This window comes from Haliaeetus albicilla, chromosome 2 (genome assembly GCF_947461875.1).
Source record: "Haliaeetus albicilla chromosome 2, bHalAlb1.1, whole genome shotgun sequence".
Taxonomy (NCBI): Eukaryota; Metazoa; Chordata; class Aves; order Accipitriformes; family Accipitridae; genus Haliaeetus; species Haliaeetus albicilla.
This window is the reverse complement of record NC_091484.1, coordinates 54795364-54817126: the sequence shown is the minus strand read 5'-3', so window position 1 is coordinate 54817126 and position 21763 is coordinate 54795364. Positions and strand designations below refer to the sequence as shown.

At 43.8% G+C, this 21763-nt stretch overlaps 1 protein-coding gene and 1 long non-coding RNA gene across 2 annotated transcripts; one reads left to right on the top strand and one right to left on the bottom strand.

Annotated features, from left to right (window-relative positions):
* The first annotated feature begins 3358 nt into the window (after window positions 1-3358).
* GATAD1 (GATA zinc finger domain containing 1) lies at window positions 3359-7778 on the top strand. The gene is made up of 5 exons (XM_069775177.1): window positions 3359-3666; window positions 3776-3901; window positions 4513-4572; window positions 6613-6796; window positions 7484-7778. Exons 1-5 carry the CDS (start codon window positions 3478-3480, stop codon window positions 7672-7674), a joined length of 750 nt encoding a protein of 249 aa, XP_069631278.1. The 5' UTR covers window positions 3359-3477; the 3' UTR covers window positions 7675-7778.
* A 7478-nt stretch (window positions 7779-15256) lies between these two features.
* On the bottom strand, window positions 15257-19987 carry LOC138683429 (uncharacterized). The gene is made up of 3 exons (XR_011322960.1): window positions 19795-19987; window positions 18138-18391; window positions 15257-15362 (listed from the first exon to the last, which is right to left on the bottom strand). It is a non-coding gene; the product is annotated as an uncharacterized lncRNA (long non-coding RNA).
* Window positions 19988-21763: the final 1776 nt, after the last annotated feature.

The window sequence follows — 21763 nt, the reverse complement described above, 5'->3', positions numbered from 1 at the left end:
AATTGTGCAATACGTTTCAAGAATGGCTTTATTTTTAGCTATGGGAATTAAGAGAATAAACCCTGCTTTTCTCACGAGGGACCTGCTAAGTACAGAATCTTAGTACAGGACCATGTGGAAATGCAAAGTGCACCAATCAGTCAGATTCATACCAAATTACATGCATTTACAGCGCAAAAATTTCTGGAGAGACACTCCAGGTGCATCCGCTGCAGCTGACTGTGGAACAGTGACACACAGAAAATCAGAATAAAGGATTCTTCAGATGTGAGCCAGCAGACTATAGGATAGCAGTAGGAAGCTAAGAGGAAGCAATGCAGTTAAATCCACTGCAGAACAATTCAACTACTTAAGCAGGAGATGCAGAGAGTCCATGGACGTGCATCACTTCCAATAAAAGACACCTTTCCCGAAAGCTCCCAAGAAGAAATTATTCTGCAATGACAGCCAGTGGGCTCCCCGGGTGGAGCCAACGTTTTGTCTTCTCCACTTCTCTGTCCTGTCTATTTACATTTGAAGTCTGAGAGCAGGGATGGGTTCTGATGACTCCAAAGAGCTCAGCCAAGAGCACCCCTTTCTCCTATTGGGGCAAAAATAAAATAAAGTGGAAATATGCATTAATTGGAAGAAAATAGATCTACTGCCCAGCTTTAGCTGAGCTTACACTGTGCAAAATCCCTCAGGTAAATCAGGCATTTCCAATTCCAATCAGGCCATAGACTTAACAGTTGCCTTTCAACCCACTTCAGCTTGAAAGAGAGGCTAGTCCTATTAAGGAGAATGAGGAAACTGAAGAGGATGCTCAAAATTTAGGATCAACATTGTAAAACTTGGAATCCTCTAGAGAGGAACTTAAAGGGGGGTACTTTTAAGAAGTCCTGAGCCCCCGTCCCCTGCTACCCGTAACTACCGGGTATTCAGCAACTCTCAGATCAGAACATTTCAGCTCTTGCCTACATAAAAAAGTTAATCCATGCTAATTTTATTGGGCATAACTAAAATAAAAGACATGCTGTTTTCAATTTTTGACAAAATATCCTAACCAATGCTCCTTGCATTACCTTTCAGGCTAGGTAAAGAGTGATCAAACGCCAGAGACAGCAATCCCTGTCTCTCCCTCATGGTAGCTCTAATGGCCTTTCACAAGGCCAACAGAATAATCATACTAAGTGCACTGTAATCTCAAGGTGTCATTTTATCGAGGTTCCATTGAAATGGCAGCCATTAATGAAGCCGCACTTTGACTTATCTAAAAATACTGAATTAAAACTCTTTTCTGCCAACATTACGTAAATATGGTTGGCTAAAACACATTGAATTATCCTAAATTATCACCTCAAATTAGGTTTCTTAAAGCTTGAGGGTTTTTTTTAATTCAAGTTATTATTTAAAAGCAAAAGGAAAAATCACAGTAAGTTATCAGAACAATATACAGTAGCATATTTAATGAAGAATATACAGATATGTGTAAAACACATACATTCTACATTTGTGACAGAAGAGGAAAAGACTCTGCAGCATTAGTTTGGAAAGACCAAAGGGGAAGAAGCTGGGAGTGGGGAAGATGATAGAAAGGCTACAGCAAAACTGGAGTTGAAAAAACCCAACTACTTCCAAATGTACTTGTAATCCATTAACACTGTATCTTATAAAATTCACAGAATAAAAGCCTTCACAAAGTATTAGATACTTATCTGGGCAGAAATGGACACCATTGCTTATTTCTACACAGACTAGTGATGCTATGCCAACGTGATGGCACTGAGAGGGCCCCGGCAGTGGAGGACTTCTGGGATGGGTGGTTGGGAAGGCAGGCAGGCAGGCAGAAGCTGCAAAAAAAGTGGTGGAAAAAATGTAAAGGTCTCTCTGAGATCACTGATCTGCACGGTAATCACATAAAACTACAGAGGGATAGATTAAAGAAGCAGAGGAAAAAAAAAAAAAATCCACCCCAAGAACTATGAACAGCTTGAAAGGAGATGAAGGTAAAATAGGATTTGAATCCAAACAAAATACATTTGGCACCTGAGACAAGAAAGTCAAAGTTGGCGTGAAAGAGAGGCGTGCAAGAGATTAAGTGTAGCTGCCCATGAGTCAGTACCAATGCAAGCAAGCCCTCCAGCCACTGCACACTGCATGAGGGGAGCATCTGTAAACAGATCCCTGCAAATTATGTCTATTAATTATGCAACTGTTACCATAATACGATTGAAAGAAATAGCCTCTATTTTACATTTTTTTAAAATTTATTTTAGCAGGATCATTTTCCTCTATGTAAAAAATGTTATTAAAGAAGATGATTTGTTCTTTGTGTCCATTGAGAACAAGACAAAAAGCGGTCAACGTAATTTGCACCAAAGAAGGTTTAAATGAAACCTGAGGGTCAGGGATGAAGGCTGAGTAGGGAAACTAAGAGGCTGCAAATCCTCGTGGGTGAGTGGGCATTTCTTTCTTAGCACCAGGCTAGAGAAGCATCTACACAGGATGGCTTGGGGCCGTGAAAGTGGCGTCGGGGTGAGGAACCACTGTTAGATCCGTGGTTCCTGCCTTTAGCTGGCAAAGCTTCACGAAGACACGCGTCCGTTCCCCAGCCTTTTAAACTGTTTGATATGTGACTGAGGGGCAGCTGGCTTAATGAAGACCGAAGCTGGCGCGTGTGGAGGGTAAGATCCACAGTCACTGTTCTCCTGAATCAGGACGACTGCCTGAGTCCTCCTCCTGCCCCCCGATTCTCCGCTGGGTAGGAAGGATGGCAGCTGCACATACATCTTCGGCCGAGGGCGCCTGGCGTCCGCCGGCAAATGGGAAGGGCGCGGGTACCGCGGGCGGCTGCCCTGCTTTGCTGCGCCCCTCGGGTCTCGCCCCGGACCGCCCGCGGCTCTCGCCGGATCGCAGGGACGCTGCTCTGCCTCTCCGTCACGGTTTTTGCCGAGGCAAGCGACGCGCCCTGCTTGGGACACGAACCCTTTCTCCTCGGGGACCGAGAGCCAACGCTGGCTGACTGCCACTTCGAGAGAAACAGCCTTTACGTCGGCGGGACACGGGCCCACGGAGCTCCGCTCTGCCCCTAAAGTCTCCCCGGCCGCCGAGGCCCCGACCCCGCCGGCAGGGCAGGGCCGGGCCGGGCCAGGCCGCGCCGCAGCCGCAGCCGCCCGCCCCTGCCGGGGCCCACGCGCGGCGGGACCGGCCGCCGGCGGGAGGCGGTGCCCCGCGGGGGTCGGCACGGCGGGCGCCGAGGCCAGGCCAGGCCAGGCCAGGCCAGGCCAGGCGGTCCGGGCCGCGGCCGCCCCTCGGCGGCGGGCGGCCCCGCAGCCAGCAGAGGGCAGGGCCGGCCGCCCCGCTCCTCCCGGCGCGCCTCGGCCCGCCGCAGCGACATCCGCCGCCGGCGGGAAGGGGCCGGCGCCGCGGCCGGTGTCGGCGTCGCGCTCCCCGCCGGTCTCGCTGCCCGGGGCCGCGGGCCCCGCCGCCGGCCGCAGGATGCCGCTGGGGCTGAAGCCCACCTGCAGCGTGTGCCGCAGCACGTCCTCCTCCATGTGGAAGAAGGGCGGCCAGGGCGAGATCCTGTGTAACAACTGCACGGCCCGCTCCGCGCCGCCCGGGCCCGCCGCCTTCGCCACCACCTCGGCCGCCGCCCAGCACAGCAACGGCGGCGGCGGCGGGAAGCAGGTGAGCCCGCAGGGACCGGACGGGCCGGGCCGGGCCGGGCCGGGCCGGCCGTAGCCCCGCGCCCGGGGCAGCGCCCTTCCGTCTATTTACTCGGGAATTTCCCCCCTAGAGCAAGCAGGAGATCCACCGGCGCTCTGCGCGGCTGAGGAACACCAAGTACAAGTCGGCGCCCGCCGCCGAGAAGAAGGTCTCCACGAAGGGCAAGGGGAGGAGGCACATCTTTAAGTTAAAAAACGTAAGGTGGCGTGCGGCTCTCGGCGGCGGGGATGGGAAGCGGCGGGCCCCCGGGGCGGACCTGGAGCCCCGTCTCGTCCCCCGAAGAAGCGGCTCCCCGCGGCGGGCCCGCAGGGCCGGGCCCCCGCCAGCCTCCCCTTGCCGGCGCGCTGGACCCCGGCGCGGAGCTGTGCAGCTCCTGCCGCGAAACCGGCCTGAAGCCTGGCCGGGAAGCGGCCGTAGTCGCTGCCAGAGCCGGAGCCGGAGCCGGTTTCTTCCTCCGTAGCGCGGGCGCGGCCGCCGGCGTGACCCACCGGTCCGTCCGCACAGCACCCAGTCCTTCGGGCTCGCTTCTCGAGGGGAGGCGTTGTGTCTAAATAGAAACCAGCCGTCTGAGTTTAGTACTCGCTTCTCCGCTTAAAATCCTGAGGGTGAAAATGCTGACCTTATTGTTTCCGATTTTAACGTAGAGATGTTTGAAATGTTTGCGCCCCATTTCCTGTGTTTGCTAATTTTCTAAGAGGATAACGTATCAGTATGTTGTCTAAATGGAAGAAACCCAACCTGGAATTATATTACATGGTTGGTTTGTTTTAACCCTCTTGATTTTCCATTTCTATGTTCTTTTCTTAGCCCATCAAGGCTCCTGAGTCTGTATCCACTATAATTACAGCAGAATCAATCTTCTATAAGGTACGGTTTGTGCAAATCTGTTTGAAAAAAAAGAGCTCGCTGTTTCTGTTTCCAGTGTCAAAAATTATCACAGATAGTGAAAGCACTAGGGGTGTATTCCCAGAAACTGTTCTTCCTTGCCTAGCAGTTGTGTAGGATTTTGCTCTGCCTTATGTTCTTGCCATTAAGTCTTGCAAGGTAGTTCACCACAGTAGTTTATATATTTGTCATCGTCCCATTTTTTTCTTCCAAGAAAAAGATGCATCTGGTTTCCTTAGTAATAATTGCAATCAAGGTTTTGAAACTTTTAACTTTCACCGTGCAGAGGTCAAGCAAAAGTGACTATAGCTGATTACTTAAATTTGTGTGATGTTTCCTACCTTAGGCACAGAGAATGTTGCCTGTAGAGGGCGTGGGTTGCACTGCCCTAACATCTAAACTGGCTCCCATTTCAGAGCTGAGTGCAACCAGTCTCAAAGACCCTGGGAACAGGATCTGTTGACTATTGCAATGAAAGCAGAAGCTAGCCTTCCTCGCATTCATGCCTGAGAGAGTTTTTAACAGCATGCCAAGGTGTTAGTGTGTTGAAGTTCTGAAATTTGCTTTTGTTTCCCAGTAGTACAAACAAAACATTTGAAATGTCTTTTCCCCCAAAGAAAAGGTGAGGATAGCCAGTGGGAGACTGCACAGCCAGAGGAGAAGTGGTAGACTGAGCTTCCATATACTCTCTAGAGACCTGATGCTTCATGTCTGGCATCCCAAATGAATCTCTGCTGTTGACTAGTTCAGAAAAGAATTAATGTCTTGTCTTGAGTGTTTTTATCAGGAATTCCTAAGAATTTCTTTATTCCTAAGAAGTTTTATTTAATGTGATCTTTGTATGCTGTCCTGGTTTCAGCTGGGATAGAGTTAACTGTCTTCCTAGTAGCTGGTACAGTGCTATGTTTTGAGTTCAGTATGTGAAGAATGTTGATAACACTGATGTTTTCAGTTGTTGCTCAGTAGTGTTTAGACTATAGTCAAGGATTTTTCAGCTTCTCATGCCCAGCCAGGGCACCTGACCCAAACTGGCCAACAGGGTATTCCATACCATGGGACGTCCCATCTAGTTTAGGAACTGGGAAGGGGGGGCGGGGAATCACCGCTCGGGGACTGGCTGGGTGTCGGTCGGTGGGTGGTGAGCAATTGCCCTGCGCATCATTTGTACATTCCAATACTTTTACTACTACTGTTGTCATTTTGTTAGTGTTATCATTATCATTATTAGTTTCTTCTTTTCTGTTCTATTAAACCGTTCTTATCTCAACCCAGGAGTTTTACTTCTTTTCCTGATTTTCTCCCCCATCCCACTGGATGGGGGGGAGTGAGTGAGCGGCTGCGTGGTGCTTAGTTGCTGGGGTTAAACCACGACATATGCAAAATGTTTCTATTTTGATACTTTGCTGTGCTTTTGAGAAGGGGGCTGTTTGGGTTTTTTGTGTTCTTTTTATCTTTTTTAAAAACAAAACCTTCCTGGATAATTCTTGGCAAACTCTGGTCTTGATGGGTAGTGCAGGCACTGCATTGTGCTGTGCAACGCTGTTACAACATGAAGTGAGTTGCCTTTGGTGCGCAGCCTCACACGTTGCAGAGGACAATGGAAGGTGGCAGGAGGTGGATCTGTGTTTTGGGACTCCTTTGCATTCAGATGAGTGAACTTCTTCATACACAGAAAGCTGCTTTCCCTGCGCACACAGGGAAATTACTACAGTTACTTTTTCTGGAAGGGGGTGTTGCACTCTCCTGCTTCTGACGGAATGAGACCATCTCCACTCTGCAGACAGGAGGCGTAGCCTCAGACTCCTAGACATTGGGTGATTGTGCACAAGCGGTGCTGATGACTGCTTAGGTGAGACAGCGCTCTATCTTATGCCACCGTTCTTTTGCATGTGGCTGAATTAAGGCTGTCTTTCAAGACTGGGGTAATTTGAGATACAGATACTTAAGATATGAATCAGAATCACAGAGTAAAGCTTCTAAAATCAGATTGTTTGATTTAATTATTGTTTCTTCATCTTCTAGGGTGTATACTATCAAATTGGAGATGTTGTTTCAGTGGTTGATGAGCAGGATGGAAAAACATACTACGCTCAGATCCGTGGGTTTATTCAGGACCAATATTGTGAAAAGAGTGCTGCGCTAACCTGGCTCATTCCTACGCAAGCCAGCCCCAAAGATTGTTTTGACCCAGCATCCTATATCATAGGTAATCTCTAAGTCTTTGTTTTATACAACTACTTACATGTGCCTAGACTAATGCAGAGTTGTGTTTTTTTAATTAACCTTTTTGTTTGTCAAGATCATTTATGTATCTTCTGTATATAATATGATTAGCGCTACTGCAGCGAGTGTGATTATCTGAGTATTTGCGCTCACGGGCATAATTAGAGTCTTGCAGCTTTAAAGATCAAATTATTACTCCATAGATAGAATTGAAGTTACTACACTATAAACCTGATACACCAGTCCGAGCTGTTTCTTTTAAAGTGACCTGAATTAGCTGATCTTCATCTTGGGTACTTAAAATACATAGCGTGCAAGCACTGGCATAGAGAGTGTTCTGCTACTGATGATAAAATTATTAATAATTCAGAAAAATCCTCTTCACAGGCAGGCCACAAATAGTATCTGTTTAAAATATATTAACAAAAGTACTTCATTCAAATAACTGAATGCTTCAAATGAGGGGAAAAAAAAAGAAAAAGATCAGCTCAGGAAAAATAAAGGTAGAGGTATCTTGCCTCATATTTGAGGCTACTTTGGCAGGAAAGTCACTGATTGAAAAGGAATCCCTCCAAGGGATGTTGGCTGTTGTTGCATATTTTTAAGTCCTGCATACTCCAATTTTATGCCTTGAAATTTCATCTTTGAAGATTTTTTTTTTGTTTCCTAGGACCAGAAGAAGATCTCCCAAGAAAAATGGAATATTTAGAATTTGTTTGTCATGCACCTTCGGAATATTTCAAATCTCGATCATCTCCTTTTCCTACTGTTCCTACAAGACCAGAGAAGGGTTATATATGGACTCATGTGGGACCTACTCCTGCAATCTCCATTAAAGAAACTGTTACCAATAATTTATAATTTTTTAAAGGCATACTTTGGACAAGTTATTTTGGGTGTATTCTCAGGTCTGTGAACCCCATACAAGAAGTTTTAAAAAATTATAAAATTTTCATTTTACTTTATGGATTATGGTATTTATTTATTTTAAATTATATCAAATCTTTAAAGTGGAAGTTTTCTTTCCGTTTGATGCATCATTTCTGTGGTCTGTTCTTGAGACATTATTGCTCATTTTGGGACAAAACCACAAGTTTCATATCATCTTCAACTTTAGTGAGCAAATAATTGGCTTCTGAAAGTTGCCTTTAGTGTTCTTATTTTCTAACTTATTTTCCAGAGGAGTTAAAAGACATACTCTTAATCATCCAGCACTTTATATACTTGCTTAATTTAGTTAACTGTGACTGCAGGTTTTGTTTACTTCTTAAATAATTTAAGACTAGCTTCAAATAAACACTAAACTTGGTCAGTGATGCAGTTAACAGTTTTCTGTTACACTGGAGAGGAGTCACCTACTTAGATTTCTCTTCTTCAGATGAAAACCTATCCTCCGCAAGGCAATACTCTATTTAACAGTCACCTTTTAAGGGAATTTTGTTCAGCTGAATCGAAAATGTGGGCCTATGTCTGTAGCTTCCTGCTAAACTTTGCTTATATAAGGGGATAAATTTCTTGGAAAGCTGGATGCAGATTTAAAAATTAATGTTGTTTGGCTTTGCCGTCCTGGCATCCTTATGGCAGAAGTGTATCTTTATTTCCTGAGCAAACCAACACTGATGTATGATTTGAGTTTCACATTGTTACTATTGGGGGGGGGGGGTGTGTTAGTTTGGTGTCTTAAAATTGATTTTAAATTGTTTTTTCAGTCTTTGCAATTAGTGATGGTAAGAAAAATCCTCAAGTAATTCAAATGAAAAAAAAAAAGCATTTGCTAAGGGAAATAAAGACTAACTTTATATATTGACAGTCACAGTATACCAATGAAAATATTTAAATAGCAGAATGGGAAAACCACCACGTACTAAAATACAAATGTTAAAGTTTTCTGCACTAAGCTTTTTACAAGCCAGTCAGCTCCAAACACTATGAAATATGCTTGTATGGCCTGAATTCCCTGGGGTTAGTGGTTCCTGCTGCCTATGAAGGATAAGAGCTGTAAGTGGCCTTAAATGCCTTAAATTTACATTCACAGATCTTTTCAGCTTTTTTTTTTTCTGACATATGTGACCATAGCACCCAGAAGCCCCAAATCAACTTTAGTATATTGTATGAAAGTCTATAAAAGTTGTACTAGGCTTATGTTTTTACTTCATGAAAAGCTTTGATTTAAGATGAAATCTGTTTTGAAAGTCTGAGGTATTGACAACTTTTAATACAGTGGGACCCCTGACAGCGGGAACCAGCTATACTTGTTTCAATCTGCAGCCTCAGTTCTGCCCTCTTCAAATACAAGGAAGAATAGTCAACCTTAAGGAGCAGGTGCTAAATTCGAGGGATACTGTCAGTTGTTCAAAATGCTCAGAAATTTGTAACAGTGTACTGCTAACACGGAGTTAAATCTTAACTAACTTCAGTTGCTACACACGTGAGATGTGTGCTCATGTTCAGTGTGTTGCAGTAATTAATCCCAAGGTGACCTCGCTCCTGGCCTTCCTCTCCTTTCTCTCCTTTTACTTCCTCTAGATGTCTTTTTTGCTGATTTATCTACTTGTCAGCTGATTAAACATAAAACTTGTCTTCTAAAATTTTTTGCTGGACTCCCCAATACAAGAAAGGAGCTCTGCATTTAAACATTTTTATTTTGTTTGCTGCAGTGTGATATGAAGCTACTGATACTACCCCTGACAGATAGAGCGATTACAGGTACTGTACAGTACGGGCTAACTCATGTCAGTACATCTAATAGGTGCACATCAAGCAAACCACCTGTGTATTAATTTATAAGGGTACATACAATTGCCCCAATAATCAGCAGAATGCTTGAGGTGTTTAATGTGGTTATGCTTGTCAGGGTTTCCTGAGGACACCGAGTACAGTGAGACTGTCTTTAGCTGCAGTTGGCCAACACATCTTGAAGCCCCCAAAATTGTTGTTAGGGATGGTAAGTAATAAACTGTCATCAGCGACATGTATAAAGGTAAGTCCTGAAATTACTGCAGCTGACTTAAGCTTTTGCTCCTTTTCCTGGTCTGTTAATAAACTGAATAATTCCATGAAACATTTAATTGATTTCTAATTCTGTTTTTGTTAACTTCTTAAACTGACTTCCAGATGCAGCTGCCTTCCTATTGATACACTCAGTGTTTCCAAGAGACACTCCAAGAAAGGAACAGATAAATGGTAATATGTTCATGAGAAAAACCTGTTTTGAAATACAATATATTTCACTTACATGTTTTGATTTGTCTTGCCCTTAGTGTTGCAAACCTGTGGACAGAAGAATGAAGCTGGGGCAGAGCTTAGTGGGAGAGCGGAATCAGTCCTGGTAGTTTTAACGGTTTCCAGCACAGATAGTTCAATTCTATCTTTTTACTGTGAGTATTGCTAGTTTGGGAGATGCAAACAGAACTAGCAGAAATTGAGTGACTTGATAAAACAGATATAAAGCTTAGATTGTGACAGCTTAGATTATTTGTTGTTACATAATCGGTTAATAGTACCTAACTTTTGTCTAGTGAGCAAATAAAAAGTAACATAGTTGCAAATGCAGTTACTCCTCCAAATTGCATTCTAGTCATTTTATGGTGGGAACCTAAGGCATAACAGGCAACCTGTTAGCTCAGAATGCTCAAGCAGAATGTAAACCAGTGAAAGAAGAATGCTTAAAAGACTTTATCTAAAATAATTCCAAGTATTATATGTCCAGTTACAGTCTAAAAAGACAAAATCTTTTTTTGAGAGCGCTATGGAACAACCTCCCTTAGTAAACACTAAGTATTTTTATTTTTGTTTTTGATTATACTGGGAAGTACTAAAAAATAATCCAGATGGGCAAGGATTCTGATGGTAAGGTCCCTAAAGAGAGTGGATCCTCAGGCAAGGTCTGTTATTAAAGCATTATAATTTTATTTATAGGTATTTGAACAATGGTACTGTCCTGTTTTTTCATGGCCAGAACATCAACCAGTAACATGGGAAGAATGAATGACTCTCCAGACAGCTTCTTATGGACACAGCTGAAAGAATGGGACCTCCGAGAGCAATGTCTCTCTCTGAAAATTTATCATATTAGGAAAATGAAGGGCAAAAGGAAGACCTGCAAAATGGACTCAACAGCAGAAAGAATATCACAGGATCCCATGGGGACAGGCTTTGATGACCTGCAACTGAAGGAGCTGAGCTCACCCATTATTCTCTCTTTTGTTTTTCGGTATCCCCTATGTCAAAATTGAGGTAGGTTTCATTCTTGCATCACTGGACTGTGGGTGGATACACTGCTCCTGAGTTTATGGCCTTGTGTTAAGCTTCAGAGCTTTGTGACCAGTCAACAGACGTTTTCGTTAAGCAATTCTAGTTCTAAAGATGGAACATGTAGCTAAGAGTTAAAATATGCAGAGTGTATGTAATATATTAAGTAAGGCAAAGAACATAGAGTGTGCCCTGATGCATATATTGCAGTTTTCTCTGCCTGCAGGAAGAAGATACCCTTTTTGTAGTTGTAGGAAGTTGGTATTATCCAAGAACATTTGCCTTGAAGAACAGGAAGGAGTTTCCATGACAGAAATAATGCGGATATTGTTTTTTAATACTACTTTATGACTAGGGAGAATTTTCACTTCTATATCTATATAGGAGAAATAAAAGAGCTTGGAAAGGAAAAATCATGGACTTAAGCAATGTACTTACCTCTCTTAAGGTGTAAAGCACTCGAAATGATTTGGTCGGCAATTGTGCACAGAATAATAATAGCAATACTCATTCCAGTAAAAAAAATAACAAAAAAAAAAAAGCAAACAAAACATTTTTAGCAAAATTTATGGTTTTCAGTACACGGGCTAGGTACGTATCTATTTACTATCCTCACATTGCGATTCCAGCCTTCAATTAAGAGGAAGGAGCATGGAAGATGTCAATAGTAAGTGGTAAGAAATGAGATTAATTTCTTTCTTGTGCCATAATCCTACCAACAAAGAAAAACAAAAGAAGTAGGAAGAGAAGTAGCAAAATACCAACCTGATCCACTCTGGTAGCGGTCCCAGGTGGTACTGTTAATAAGTTCTCGGTTCATAACATTTATCTGAACCAGCTGTTTGGAGCATCATTTCTGGGTACTTTCATAAGCGAAAGCCAGCAGTTCTCCAGCTGTTTCAATACCCTGGTCCCAAGAAAAGACAAAGCAGTAGTTACAACATTGTATGGGACTGCAAAATACATGTTTCAGCATGTCTATTGAGCACAATAGGATTGCCAGAGTGCCAACAAATAAAACCGCTACCCCTGCTTGCGCTCAGTGTTGTTTCCCTTGGCTTTCATTGCACACTCCTCAAACCCAGGTCTCTACAATTCCCAGAGGGCCAGGAACACAAAGTGATGAATTGAAATGTCAAAGATGATTGATGAACAGTAGCAGATAATGACAGTGCTGAACAGTAAGTGTTTTATACTGGTGATGGTATACAGGGTAATTTATGCTGCCTAGATTTCAAAAGTATGTGCCGGTGATCGTCTCTGCTGCTTTCTGGAGCCTGTGTGCTGAAGATGAGAAGGTTTATGCAAAGAGTGACCTTCTGTTCCTTCCACGTTGAAAATGTCCATTTAATAGATCTGGTGCATAGTCTTATGTCCCCTGTGTTGTGAAAAAGCAAGTAGAAGGAAAACAGCACTTGCCTACTTAAGGTAGACAGTCATTCTCTGTTTGTGTAACATCTCCACTAGCAAATACAAGCAGTTCGTATGTCATACAAACCTGCAGAAGAACACAGAAACTTTCCCAGGAGCTGCTAATCTGCAGTGCCTGAGGTAAGGTAGTCATTGCAGCAGTCAGTATTGCTCAATGCATGCAAAGCAAGCAGACTCCCATTGCATTTGGGATGTAAAGAAGCCCCTCTTATTTTCCCTTTTTTAACCTCTTAGACTAATCTACCAAGTACGTGGAAATTGAAGCTAGTTTCCAAAATGATGGGAATCCACATAGGGAATTTTCCAGTTACCTCTCCTTAAGGAGTCAGGACTTGGCAGAGTGAAAATACTGCTTTGCTGGTTTACAGAGGAACAGCTTCTTTTTGCATCCTGGATATGGAGGTAGAATCCCAGGAGATCCTCCCTCTCTGGTCTTCTGGTGAGGGGCTCCGTCTGCCAGGATCTTGCTGACTCATACCCTTTCATTGGACTGATCATTGTTCTGCGCTGTGTTGGTTTTTTCCACATATTTGTCACCTTCCAAAATGTCACAAAACAATTAGTGACAATTAACTTCAAAATGAGAATCAACTGAAGACAGCATAGTGAATGGCCAAGGGAAAGCTTTGTCAATATTTCTCAAGAAACAAGGCCTTTATCTGTGAGATCTTGGTGACCCCTGTGCATTTATTGGTTCATGCATAAGCTAGCTATAAAATCTAAGTACACAAAGTGCACAAAGTAGTCTTGACGTAAGTGTTTAAGAATTAAATACATCTTCAACAGAACATCAGCAAAGGTTGTAAACCAATACCAGGTAGTAAAGTGTCATGGTTTAAGCCCAGCCAGCAGCTAAGCACCACGCAGCCACTCACCCACCCTCGCCCACCCAGTGGGATGGGGGAGAAAATCGGGAAAAGAAGTAAAACTCGTGGGTTGACATAAGAACGGTTTAATAGAACAGAAAAGAAGAAACTAATAATAACACTAATAAAATGACAACAGTAATAATAAAAGGATTGGAATGTACAAATGATGCGCAGTGCAATTGCTCACCACCTGCTGATCAACACCCAGTTAGTCCCTGAGGAGCAATCCCCCTGCCCCCACTCCTCCTAGTTTATATACTGGGCATGACGTCCCACGGTATGGAATACCCCGTTGACCACTTTGGGTCAGCTGCCCTGGCTGTGTCCTGTGCCAGCTTCTTGTGCCCCTACAGCTTTCTCGCTGGCTGGGCATGAGAAGCTGAAAAATCCTTGACTTGAGACTAAACACTACTTATCAACAACTGAAAACATCAGTGTGTTATCAACATTTTTCTCATACTGAGCTCAAAACATAGCACTGTACCAGCTACTAGGAAGACAATTAACTCTATCCCAGCTGAAACCAGGACATAAAGCTTATGGAAAAACTCACCTTTGTTCATCTCTTGCTCATAACTAAAGTTGAGGTGTAGTATGGTGTGTAAGACAGAGCAAGCCTTTCCCTTTCCATTTACATGAAATTTCGTCTGTCACGTGCAGTCTGTAAGTTTTGTGAAGGTCTTCTGTAGTATTTTATCACCACACCAACCTTTGTCTTTACAGGCCTGAAAAGCTTACTCATTAGGGTTTTTTTTGTTGTTGCTGTTTCAGTTTTCACTCCGTGTCAAGATCATTTATGAATATGTTAAACAGCATAGACCATGGAAGAAGATCCTTGCAGGATTCATCAATGGCTTTCCACCAATTTCAGAATTAATCATTCACTCAAACTCTTATGTTTTTTCCATCTTTTAAACACTTCATCATGCTAGGACTTTCCCCCTTAACCCATGGAAGCTTTGTTTGCCTAAGAGTGAAGCTCGCTCTTTTTTTGAAATAAGCAAAATATAGCAATGAGATTTCCCTTGTCCACAGGTCTGATGAGGCCTTCAAAAATGCCAGTAACTTTGAGGCAGAATTCCTCTTTCCAAAGACTGTGCTAGCTCCCCCCCAATATACACTACCTGTTAAAGCGCCTCTCCTTTTGGTACTTTCTACTAATTTGTCCATGCAGACACTGAGCTTATGATCTGTAGTACCCTACGTCTTCTTTGGGAGTAGCTGTGGTGGTTTTGGCTGGGATAGAGTTAATTTTCTCCATAGTAGCTGGTATGGTGCTATGTTTTGGATTTGTGCTGAAAACAGTGTTGATAACACAGGGATGTTTTAGCTGTTGCTGAGCAGTGCTTACACAGAGCCAAGGCCTTTTCTGCTTCTCACCTCACCCCACCAGTGAGTGGGCTGGGGGGGCACAAGAAGTTGGGAGGGGACACAGCCGGGACAGCTGACCCCAACTGACCCAAGGGATATTCCAGACCATATGATGTCATGCTCAGTATATAAAGCTGGGGGAAGAAGGAAGGAAGAGGGATACGTTCGGCGTTACGGTGTTTTGTCTTCCCAAGTAACCGTTATGCGTGATGGAGCCCTGCTTTCCTGGAGATGGCTGAACACCTGCCTGCCGATGGGAAGTGGTGAATGAGTTCCTTGTTTTGCTTTGCTTGCGCACATGGCTTTTGCTTTACCTTTTAAACTGTTTTTATCTCAGCCCACAAGTTTTGTCATTTTTACTCTTCTGATTCTTTCCCCCAACCCACCAGGGGCGAGTGAGTGAGCTTAGCTGCCAGCTGGGGTTAAGCCATGACAGTAGCTTTATAAGTTGGCACCATCTTTGCCATGGTGCGACCCACCTGGCTTTCAGTGAGACGTTGCATTATTACATCGGTAGGTTCCTTCAGCACCACTGACTGAATACCGTCACGTATTCAGGTGACTTCCTGCTGCACGTTTTGCCTGTTTCCTCCATGATCTCTTCTAGCAGAGTCCACGAAGAGTCCCCTGTAAGGATATGGGGAGTGTGAGACTGTTTATTGTTTGAAATAAAATTGTCTGACCAAAGGCTTCACAAAATTGGGTTGATGAGGAAAAAGAGAGCAAGCTTGTAGACAGAAATCCTGACCAGGCCGGTCAGTACACTTGTCCAGCTGAGCCCTGTGCCTGGTCACTGCAGCCTGTCCTGTCACCTTATAACTTCTTATTAAATCTTTTATTAACTATCTGTCTGTGTAATCTCTCTACCCTGTGTGTGGGTGCTGCACGGACTATGAGACCTGTGCGTGTCCAAGTGGAATTTGATGCTGGCTACTGGAGTCAGGCTGGGGATGTGGGCGCCCAGGCCTGTGGTGCCGGCTGGTGGAACACTGGGGGTCTTTAACTCCTGGCTGCTGGGGTTGGAATGGTGTATGTTCCCAAAACTAGCTACTGGGGACGGGGGGAGCGGTTTGAGTGAGGCGAGTGAGGGGCTCAGCACCAGCGGCTGAAGTGGGACCGCGGGTCATGGCCCATGTGCCTGGTGGCGTCTGGGCACGTGTGTCTGTATCTTCCCCAGATCTGGGGTGTGTGGGGTGTGCATGTGCCTTTACTGGCAAACCTAAAATTGGAGCAGCTGGCGAGTCAGGGAGGCCTCTGGTCTGGGATGGGGCATCAGTTAGGTGGGGGGCCCATGCTGGTACAACCAGGGTATCCCGTGAATGTAGGGACCATGAGGGATAAGTGTGTGAGTGCCGTGTGTTTTGCTAGCGAGCACCAAGCTGGGCCGGCCAGTGAGTCAGGGACCCGTGGGCTGGTAAGGGGGGCCCAGGATCTGGTTGGGGTGGCAGGCAGGTGAAGAGGCCATGCTTGAGGATGTGCGAATGTGCGTATGGCTGTGAACCTGGAGAGTGTCGTGTGGGCCTGCGCTAGTCACCCCCTGTCTCTGCCAGCCGCGGAGGAGGAAGGGACTTGGCTGCCCATGTACATGCTTCACGTGAGACCTGCATGTGGGTACTGTTGAAGGCAGCACCTTGCCTGTGGCAGTGTGTGTGACTAGTCGTGTCAGCGTCCTCTGTGCTTGTGTGTCTGTAGGGGTGTCCCTGTGTCTCGGTGATCCATGCTCAGTTTCGCTACTGGTTGAACCTGCAAACAGGATAGCGACTGCCATGTCCCCCAGCCTGGGCAGAGGCCCCGGGTCCGCAGGCTGGGCTCCGGCCACCAGGCCAGAGACGTCCTGGGTCGGAGCAGCTGGAAGAGACAGCCGAGCTCCTTACGTCACTTTTGATGTACTGTCATGGGGAAAAAAACTCGGGATATTAAATACAGGCCACAGTTAAGCACGGGTGGTTGGAAATGCCCAAAGCGGGTGGGAATTTAACAATTTTCCATTCAGTGAAAGGTGCTTTAAATGTTCTAGCATCTGACTTTCCCAAGCAAACTGCTGAGGTCTAGGGAAGTGGCAGCAATGACTCCATTATCCCTTCATTAGGGAGGCCCACTGTAGGGGGCCTGGTTAAGCATTAATATCAAAATCAACCCCTCCACAGACAGCTAGAGATCCAGAGCACATTTCTGAATATGCCAGGGACTATGTTTTTAATTAATACTGGATCATCGCTTACCTTAACTAGTGAACCACCACATCAGAAAAGGGAACAAATAACATTTTCAGGGGTAGGAGAGGCTGAGGGATATGGGTGGCAAGAATTTGACCAACTCACACTTGAAGGATGAAGACAAATGACAGAATCATAGAATAGTTTGTGTTGGAAAGGACCTTTAAAGGTCACCTAGTCCAACCCCCCCATCATAACTTGCCATGTAACATAAAATCCCCATGGGCTTTTAGGGATACATGGACAACTTTCTGCGAAGGATGTACAAAGGGGATTTGCCAGTAAAGGGGGTGGGAAATGGGACATGGACAAATGCACAATTTTTACAACTGGGGCTGGGGAGTAGTGCATATGGAACTGAGTAATACACAGAGAAATCTATACACCAAATCGATCAAAATTCATAACAAAACATCCTCAGAATCAGGCTCGAATAATCTGAGTAGGGGTGGGAAATTTGTGGGAGGAGTACCCCTTAGAACCACCTGAACTTTCCTGTACCAAAACAATATGTGCTGGAGAATGGTTTGCATTTGGGCAATGGCTTTGTTGGAAGGGGAATGCTACCGTCCTCTGCCAAAACATGACTATTATGCAAACACAACTAATAAATGTGTGGCTGTGTAGGGTCCTTCTAAAATGAGGTTAGAGGTCCCCTCTTGCTGCTGTGGCATGCCACATGACGATCACCTCATTCATCCTGGCAAAACCTGGATGCACACAAAAACCAGGAGCTGGCCCCTACCGTTTGAACTTAGCTGTAGGTATCCAATACTAGCCTTGCTTTGAGGTAGTGCAGCCTTCAACTTCAGGTAATGCAGTTTTCAACTTTACACTGAATATTATACAAGAAGCAAAGATCACATTTATTGTGGTTGGTGATATATTGTATATTATGATTAGTAAAGCCTTAATGGCCTTACAGAATTGAGAACAAAAATATTAACAGTACTGTAGTTTCAACTGCTCTTTACATTTATTGAATTAGAAAGATCAGACAAATAAATTGTAGTTTTAATCTATTAACACACAGATAGAGTTAGTACATCTCTTAGCTAACAGAGTACATTTCCAAAATTATGAAAGATGAACATGATGTCCCAAGCAGAAATACTTTCACAATAATTAATAGTTGTTAATAGTTATTTGGGGATTGTCTCTCTTTCACCCACACAGTCACAATTACCTTCAGGAAGATTACATGAATCTCTTGGTTCAACCCTTCTAGTTGGTGATTCCAATACTGGCTCTTGGGGAATATCTGCTTGCTGACTGACTCCTTTATTCTTGCATTTGGCTTACAGCTTCAGTGAGGTTATTTTTCTCTGGTAACTTCCTTTTTGATAACTTCAGTCTCTTCAGTGACAATAACAACTTCTTCATGGACAACGTCTCGAGGTGGTTCATGCATCTTGATGAAATGCTGCAGTACTTTGATGTCTGTTTAATGAAACAGAAGTATAATTAGAATCTAGCTGTGGATAGAAAGATTGTTTTTACCTGAAAACATCAAGATTATACTGTGCTGGGCATCATCCCTTTAGCTGACTCAGAACAGTAAACCCAGGCATCTGTTTCCTTACATATGGCAATTTGGGCTCCTTCAAAATCTTCTGAACTCTTTCATTTAGGGAGAACAAAGGAGTGTTCCTCTTTTCTCAGGAAACAGTTTAGGTTTTCTTTTGGGGGCAAAGCTACTTTCAGAAGTTCCTGCTGCCCTCCTACACAATCTGTGTTCGTGGTCCTTCTGTCCACTTCTTTCCTGAAGATCATCACCTCTCTGCCTTTGCCAATGTAATGTGCCTTTCTGCAAACTGGGTCTGTTAACTGATCCAGGTTCTAAACAAACACACAAATTTTTTTTTCTTAACACAAGTCTTACTGACACATCAGTAGGAACATTTATTTTTGTCTTCAGAAGGTCAAATTTGGATAATCCTTTCCAATGTATGTACAAGCACATATCCCAATTCGGTTGATTGATGAAAGCTTTACAGACAGAATAGCAAAACACAAGACCTCAGAGATTGTATCAAGGGAGTACTTCAGAGGAGTAAAAAGTTGCTCTATGCTTTTGTTTCCATGGGCACCCTCCAGTTATGAAGCGGGGATTATTGGCTCAATAAACTCATTGATTTACAAATAAAGGGTGTAACACATCCGGGTGCACTTTTTATATGAGAAAATGCTACGTTATAGCTTCCAGATTACTTTCTTGCTAAAGGTACAAAGTTAAGGTAGTTTCACTTTGGTGTGCCAGTCAATAACTTCAGTGAATAGATTATGTGGGGAGGAGAAAAGGAAACTAAAAGAAAACTTCCTACTGTCTGATGCTCTGTATAGGAGTTACACACTTGCAAAAGCCAAAGGAAAATAGTCTGCTCACAAAAAGAGCATCTAACAGGGCTACTGACAACCAGGATCGTGAGAAAATAGCAACGGGTTGTTTTAATCTATACAGAAGGAGAGGTAATTGATTTTAGGGATAGCAAGGGATTACTTAGCCAATAATTAGCCACCTTATCAAAGTTATCTGGTAAAACCATGGATTATGCCAGACTCAGAGTCCTGTACAAGTGTATGTACCTAGTATCCTACACAATCAATGATCCCTTTCTTTCTGATAAGATCACATTTGGATAAAATCATACTCTAAGGCTGCTTGTGGCAATGAATCTGAAATATGTGAGCTGAATTTGGGAACCTCTTCTCTCCGAAGGCTAGATTTCAGTAGGCCATTAAGAATTAAAGCAAAGATACCCTGTCCTGTTAATCAGCGTGCCTTTCTTGAGAGTATCTATTTCCCAAATTACAGGAATCCGAATATGGAATTTTCCACTTACCTCTTCTCAAGGAGTCAGGACATGGCAGAGTGAAAATGTCATTTTGCTTGTTTACAGAGGAACGGGGTTTTTTTGCATCTTGCATACGAAGGTAGAATGTCAGGAGATCTTCCCTCTGTCGTCTTTTGGTGGGGTGCTGCTTCTGCCAGGATCTTGCCGACTCATCTTCTCTCTCACTGATTGTCATTATGTACTGGGTTGTTTTTTCCATGTATTTCTCACCTTTCAAAATGTCACAAAACAATTAGTGACTATTAACTTCAAAACGAGAATTGACTGAAGACAGCATAATGAATGGCCAAGGGAAAGCTTTGTCAATATTTCTCAAGAAACAAGGTGCTCTCTGGTGATCTCTGTGTACCTATTGGTTCAGTGCTGAATGCATAAGCTAGCTGTAAAGTCTGACTGCACAAAGTAGTCATGGCATAAGTGTTTAAAAATTAAATACACATTCAACAGAACACCATCAAAAGTTATAAGCAAATATCAGCTAGTAAAGCTTATTGAAAAACTTACCTATGTTCATCTTTTGCATACAGCCAAAAGTGGGATGGTTGTATGGTGTGTGAGAAAGGAGGAGTTTTGTGTCAGGAGAATCAATAGTTTTTCATGGTGCTGATCCTAATAACTCCTGTTTCACTATTCCTGCTTTCTTAGATATTTGTTTCTAAACTGTTTAGTAGTAGACTGCTGCTAGGCAAGATAAAAGATTTGTCCCCTTCTTTTCATGAGAAGCTGATCACAAGCTGTGGAGGAAATGGAAGTAGATGCTGCATTTATTGTTGGCTGAAACAAAACCAAAAGCAACTGCTTCTTACCTGCAGAACTTGCAGAGCCTGACTGCGCCTTAACTGCTCCCTTGGTGAGATAAGTGGAAATGTTATGTTGAAACTTAACGTATCCACGCAAGGCTATACATAGAAACAAATACTGTGGGATAATGACAGGAATGCATATTGCGATATACTCCCTCTGTAGGCTTCCAAGTCAAGCTTAATCTGTTTGTAATGTCCTACAGCTCACCCTGAATGAGTTGAGACTGTTAGAAAAGGAACTGACAAGTTCACCTCAGCTTTTAGTGAGCAACAATATTTTTGAGCAACTCATTGCAGTATTTCCAGGTAGAAACAAGTAACAATGTCTCTTGTAGAACGTTAGTGTAACAAAACTCAGTGCAAGATCTGGGGAAAATCTATATAACAAATCTCTTAACAAATTGGTTTTACACACTCACATTAATGCCATAAAGGAATGGCACGTGTGACATGCTAGCTTGTTGCCATCCTCCTCGCGTAAAGCGCAGGGCCCGCCACTGAGGAGCTGTCGGTGCTATGGTCTTGCCAGCACCCACCATCTGGGCTTGCCCCGCAACCTGGTCTGACTGACTGGGAGCAGCGTCCATCATTATCGATGCAGGTCATGCCCTTCGCTCTTGTTCTGCTGTTTCTGCTGGTGCTGGCACACACACTGCCATCCACAGCAACCCTCGCTTTTCTGTTACAAATCTCCACATCCTCTCTTTCCCCAATGCTCAGAAGCAGGGTTTCAGATTAATGTAAGAACAGATGTATTGGGGTAAACCTAAATTCTGTGTAGTAGCCCACCTCCAATAACAGCCAAATCTCAACTTAAAATGCCTCAGGGAAGGGAATTAAGACCTGGGCAATCACCATGTTACTTCCCGAAACACTCTTGTAGTTCAGAGGTGTGTGTTTAGGACTCCTCAGTAGACCGAACTGACTTTCCCAGTTCTGCTCTATTCTTTTTGATACAAGGGGACCTGAACTGCACGTAACCTTCAACAGCACACATGCAGGAACTGTGGATTTTTTTATAATGACAGACTACTTTCTGAAGCCATCTATTTCTTCTCTAGTAATTTCTAACATTCAAATTCCTCTTAACAATCCCCCCTGTTTCATGGGGGATCATTACTGAAGAGTAATGATCGTTAGACCCTATCACATTG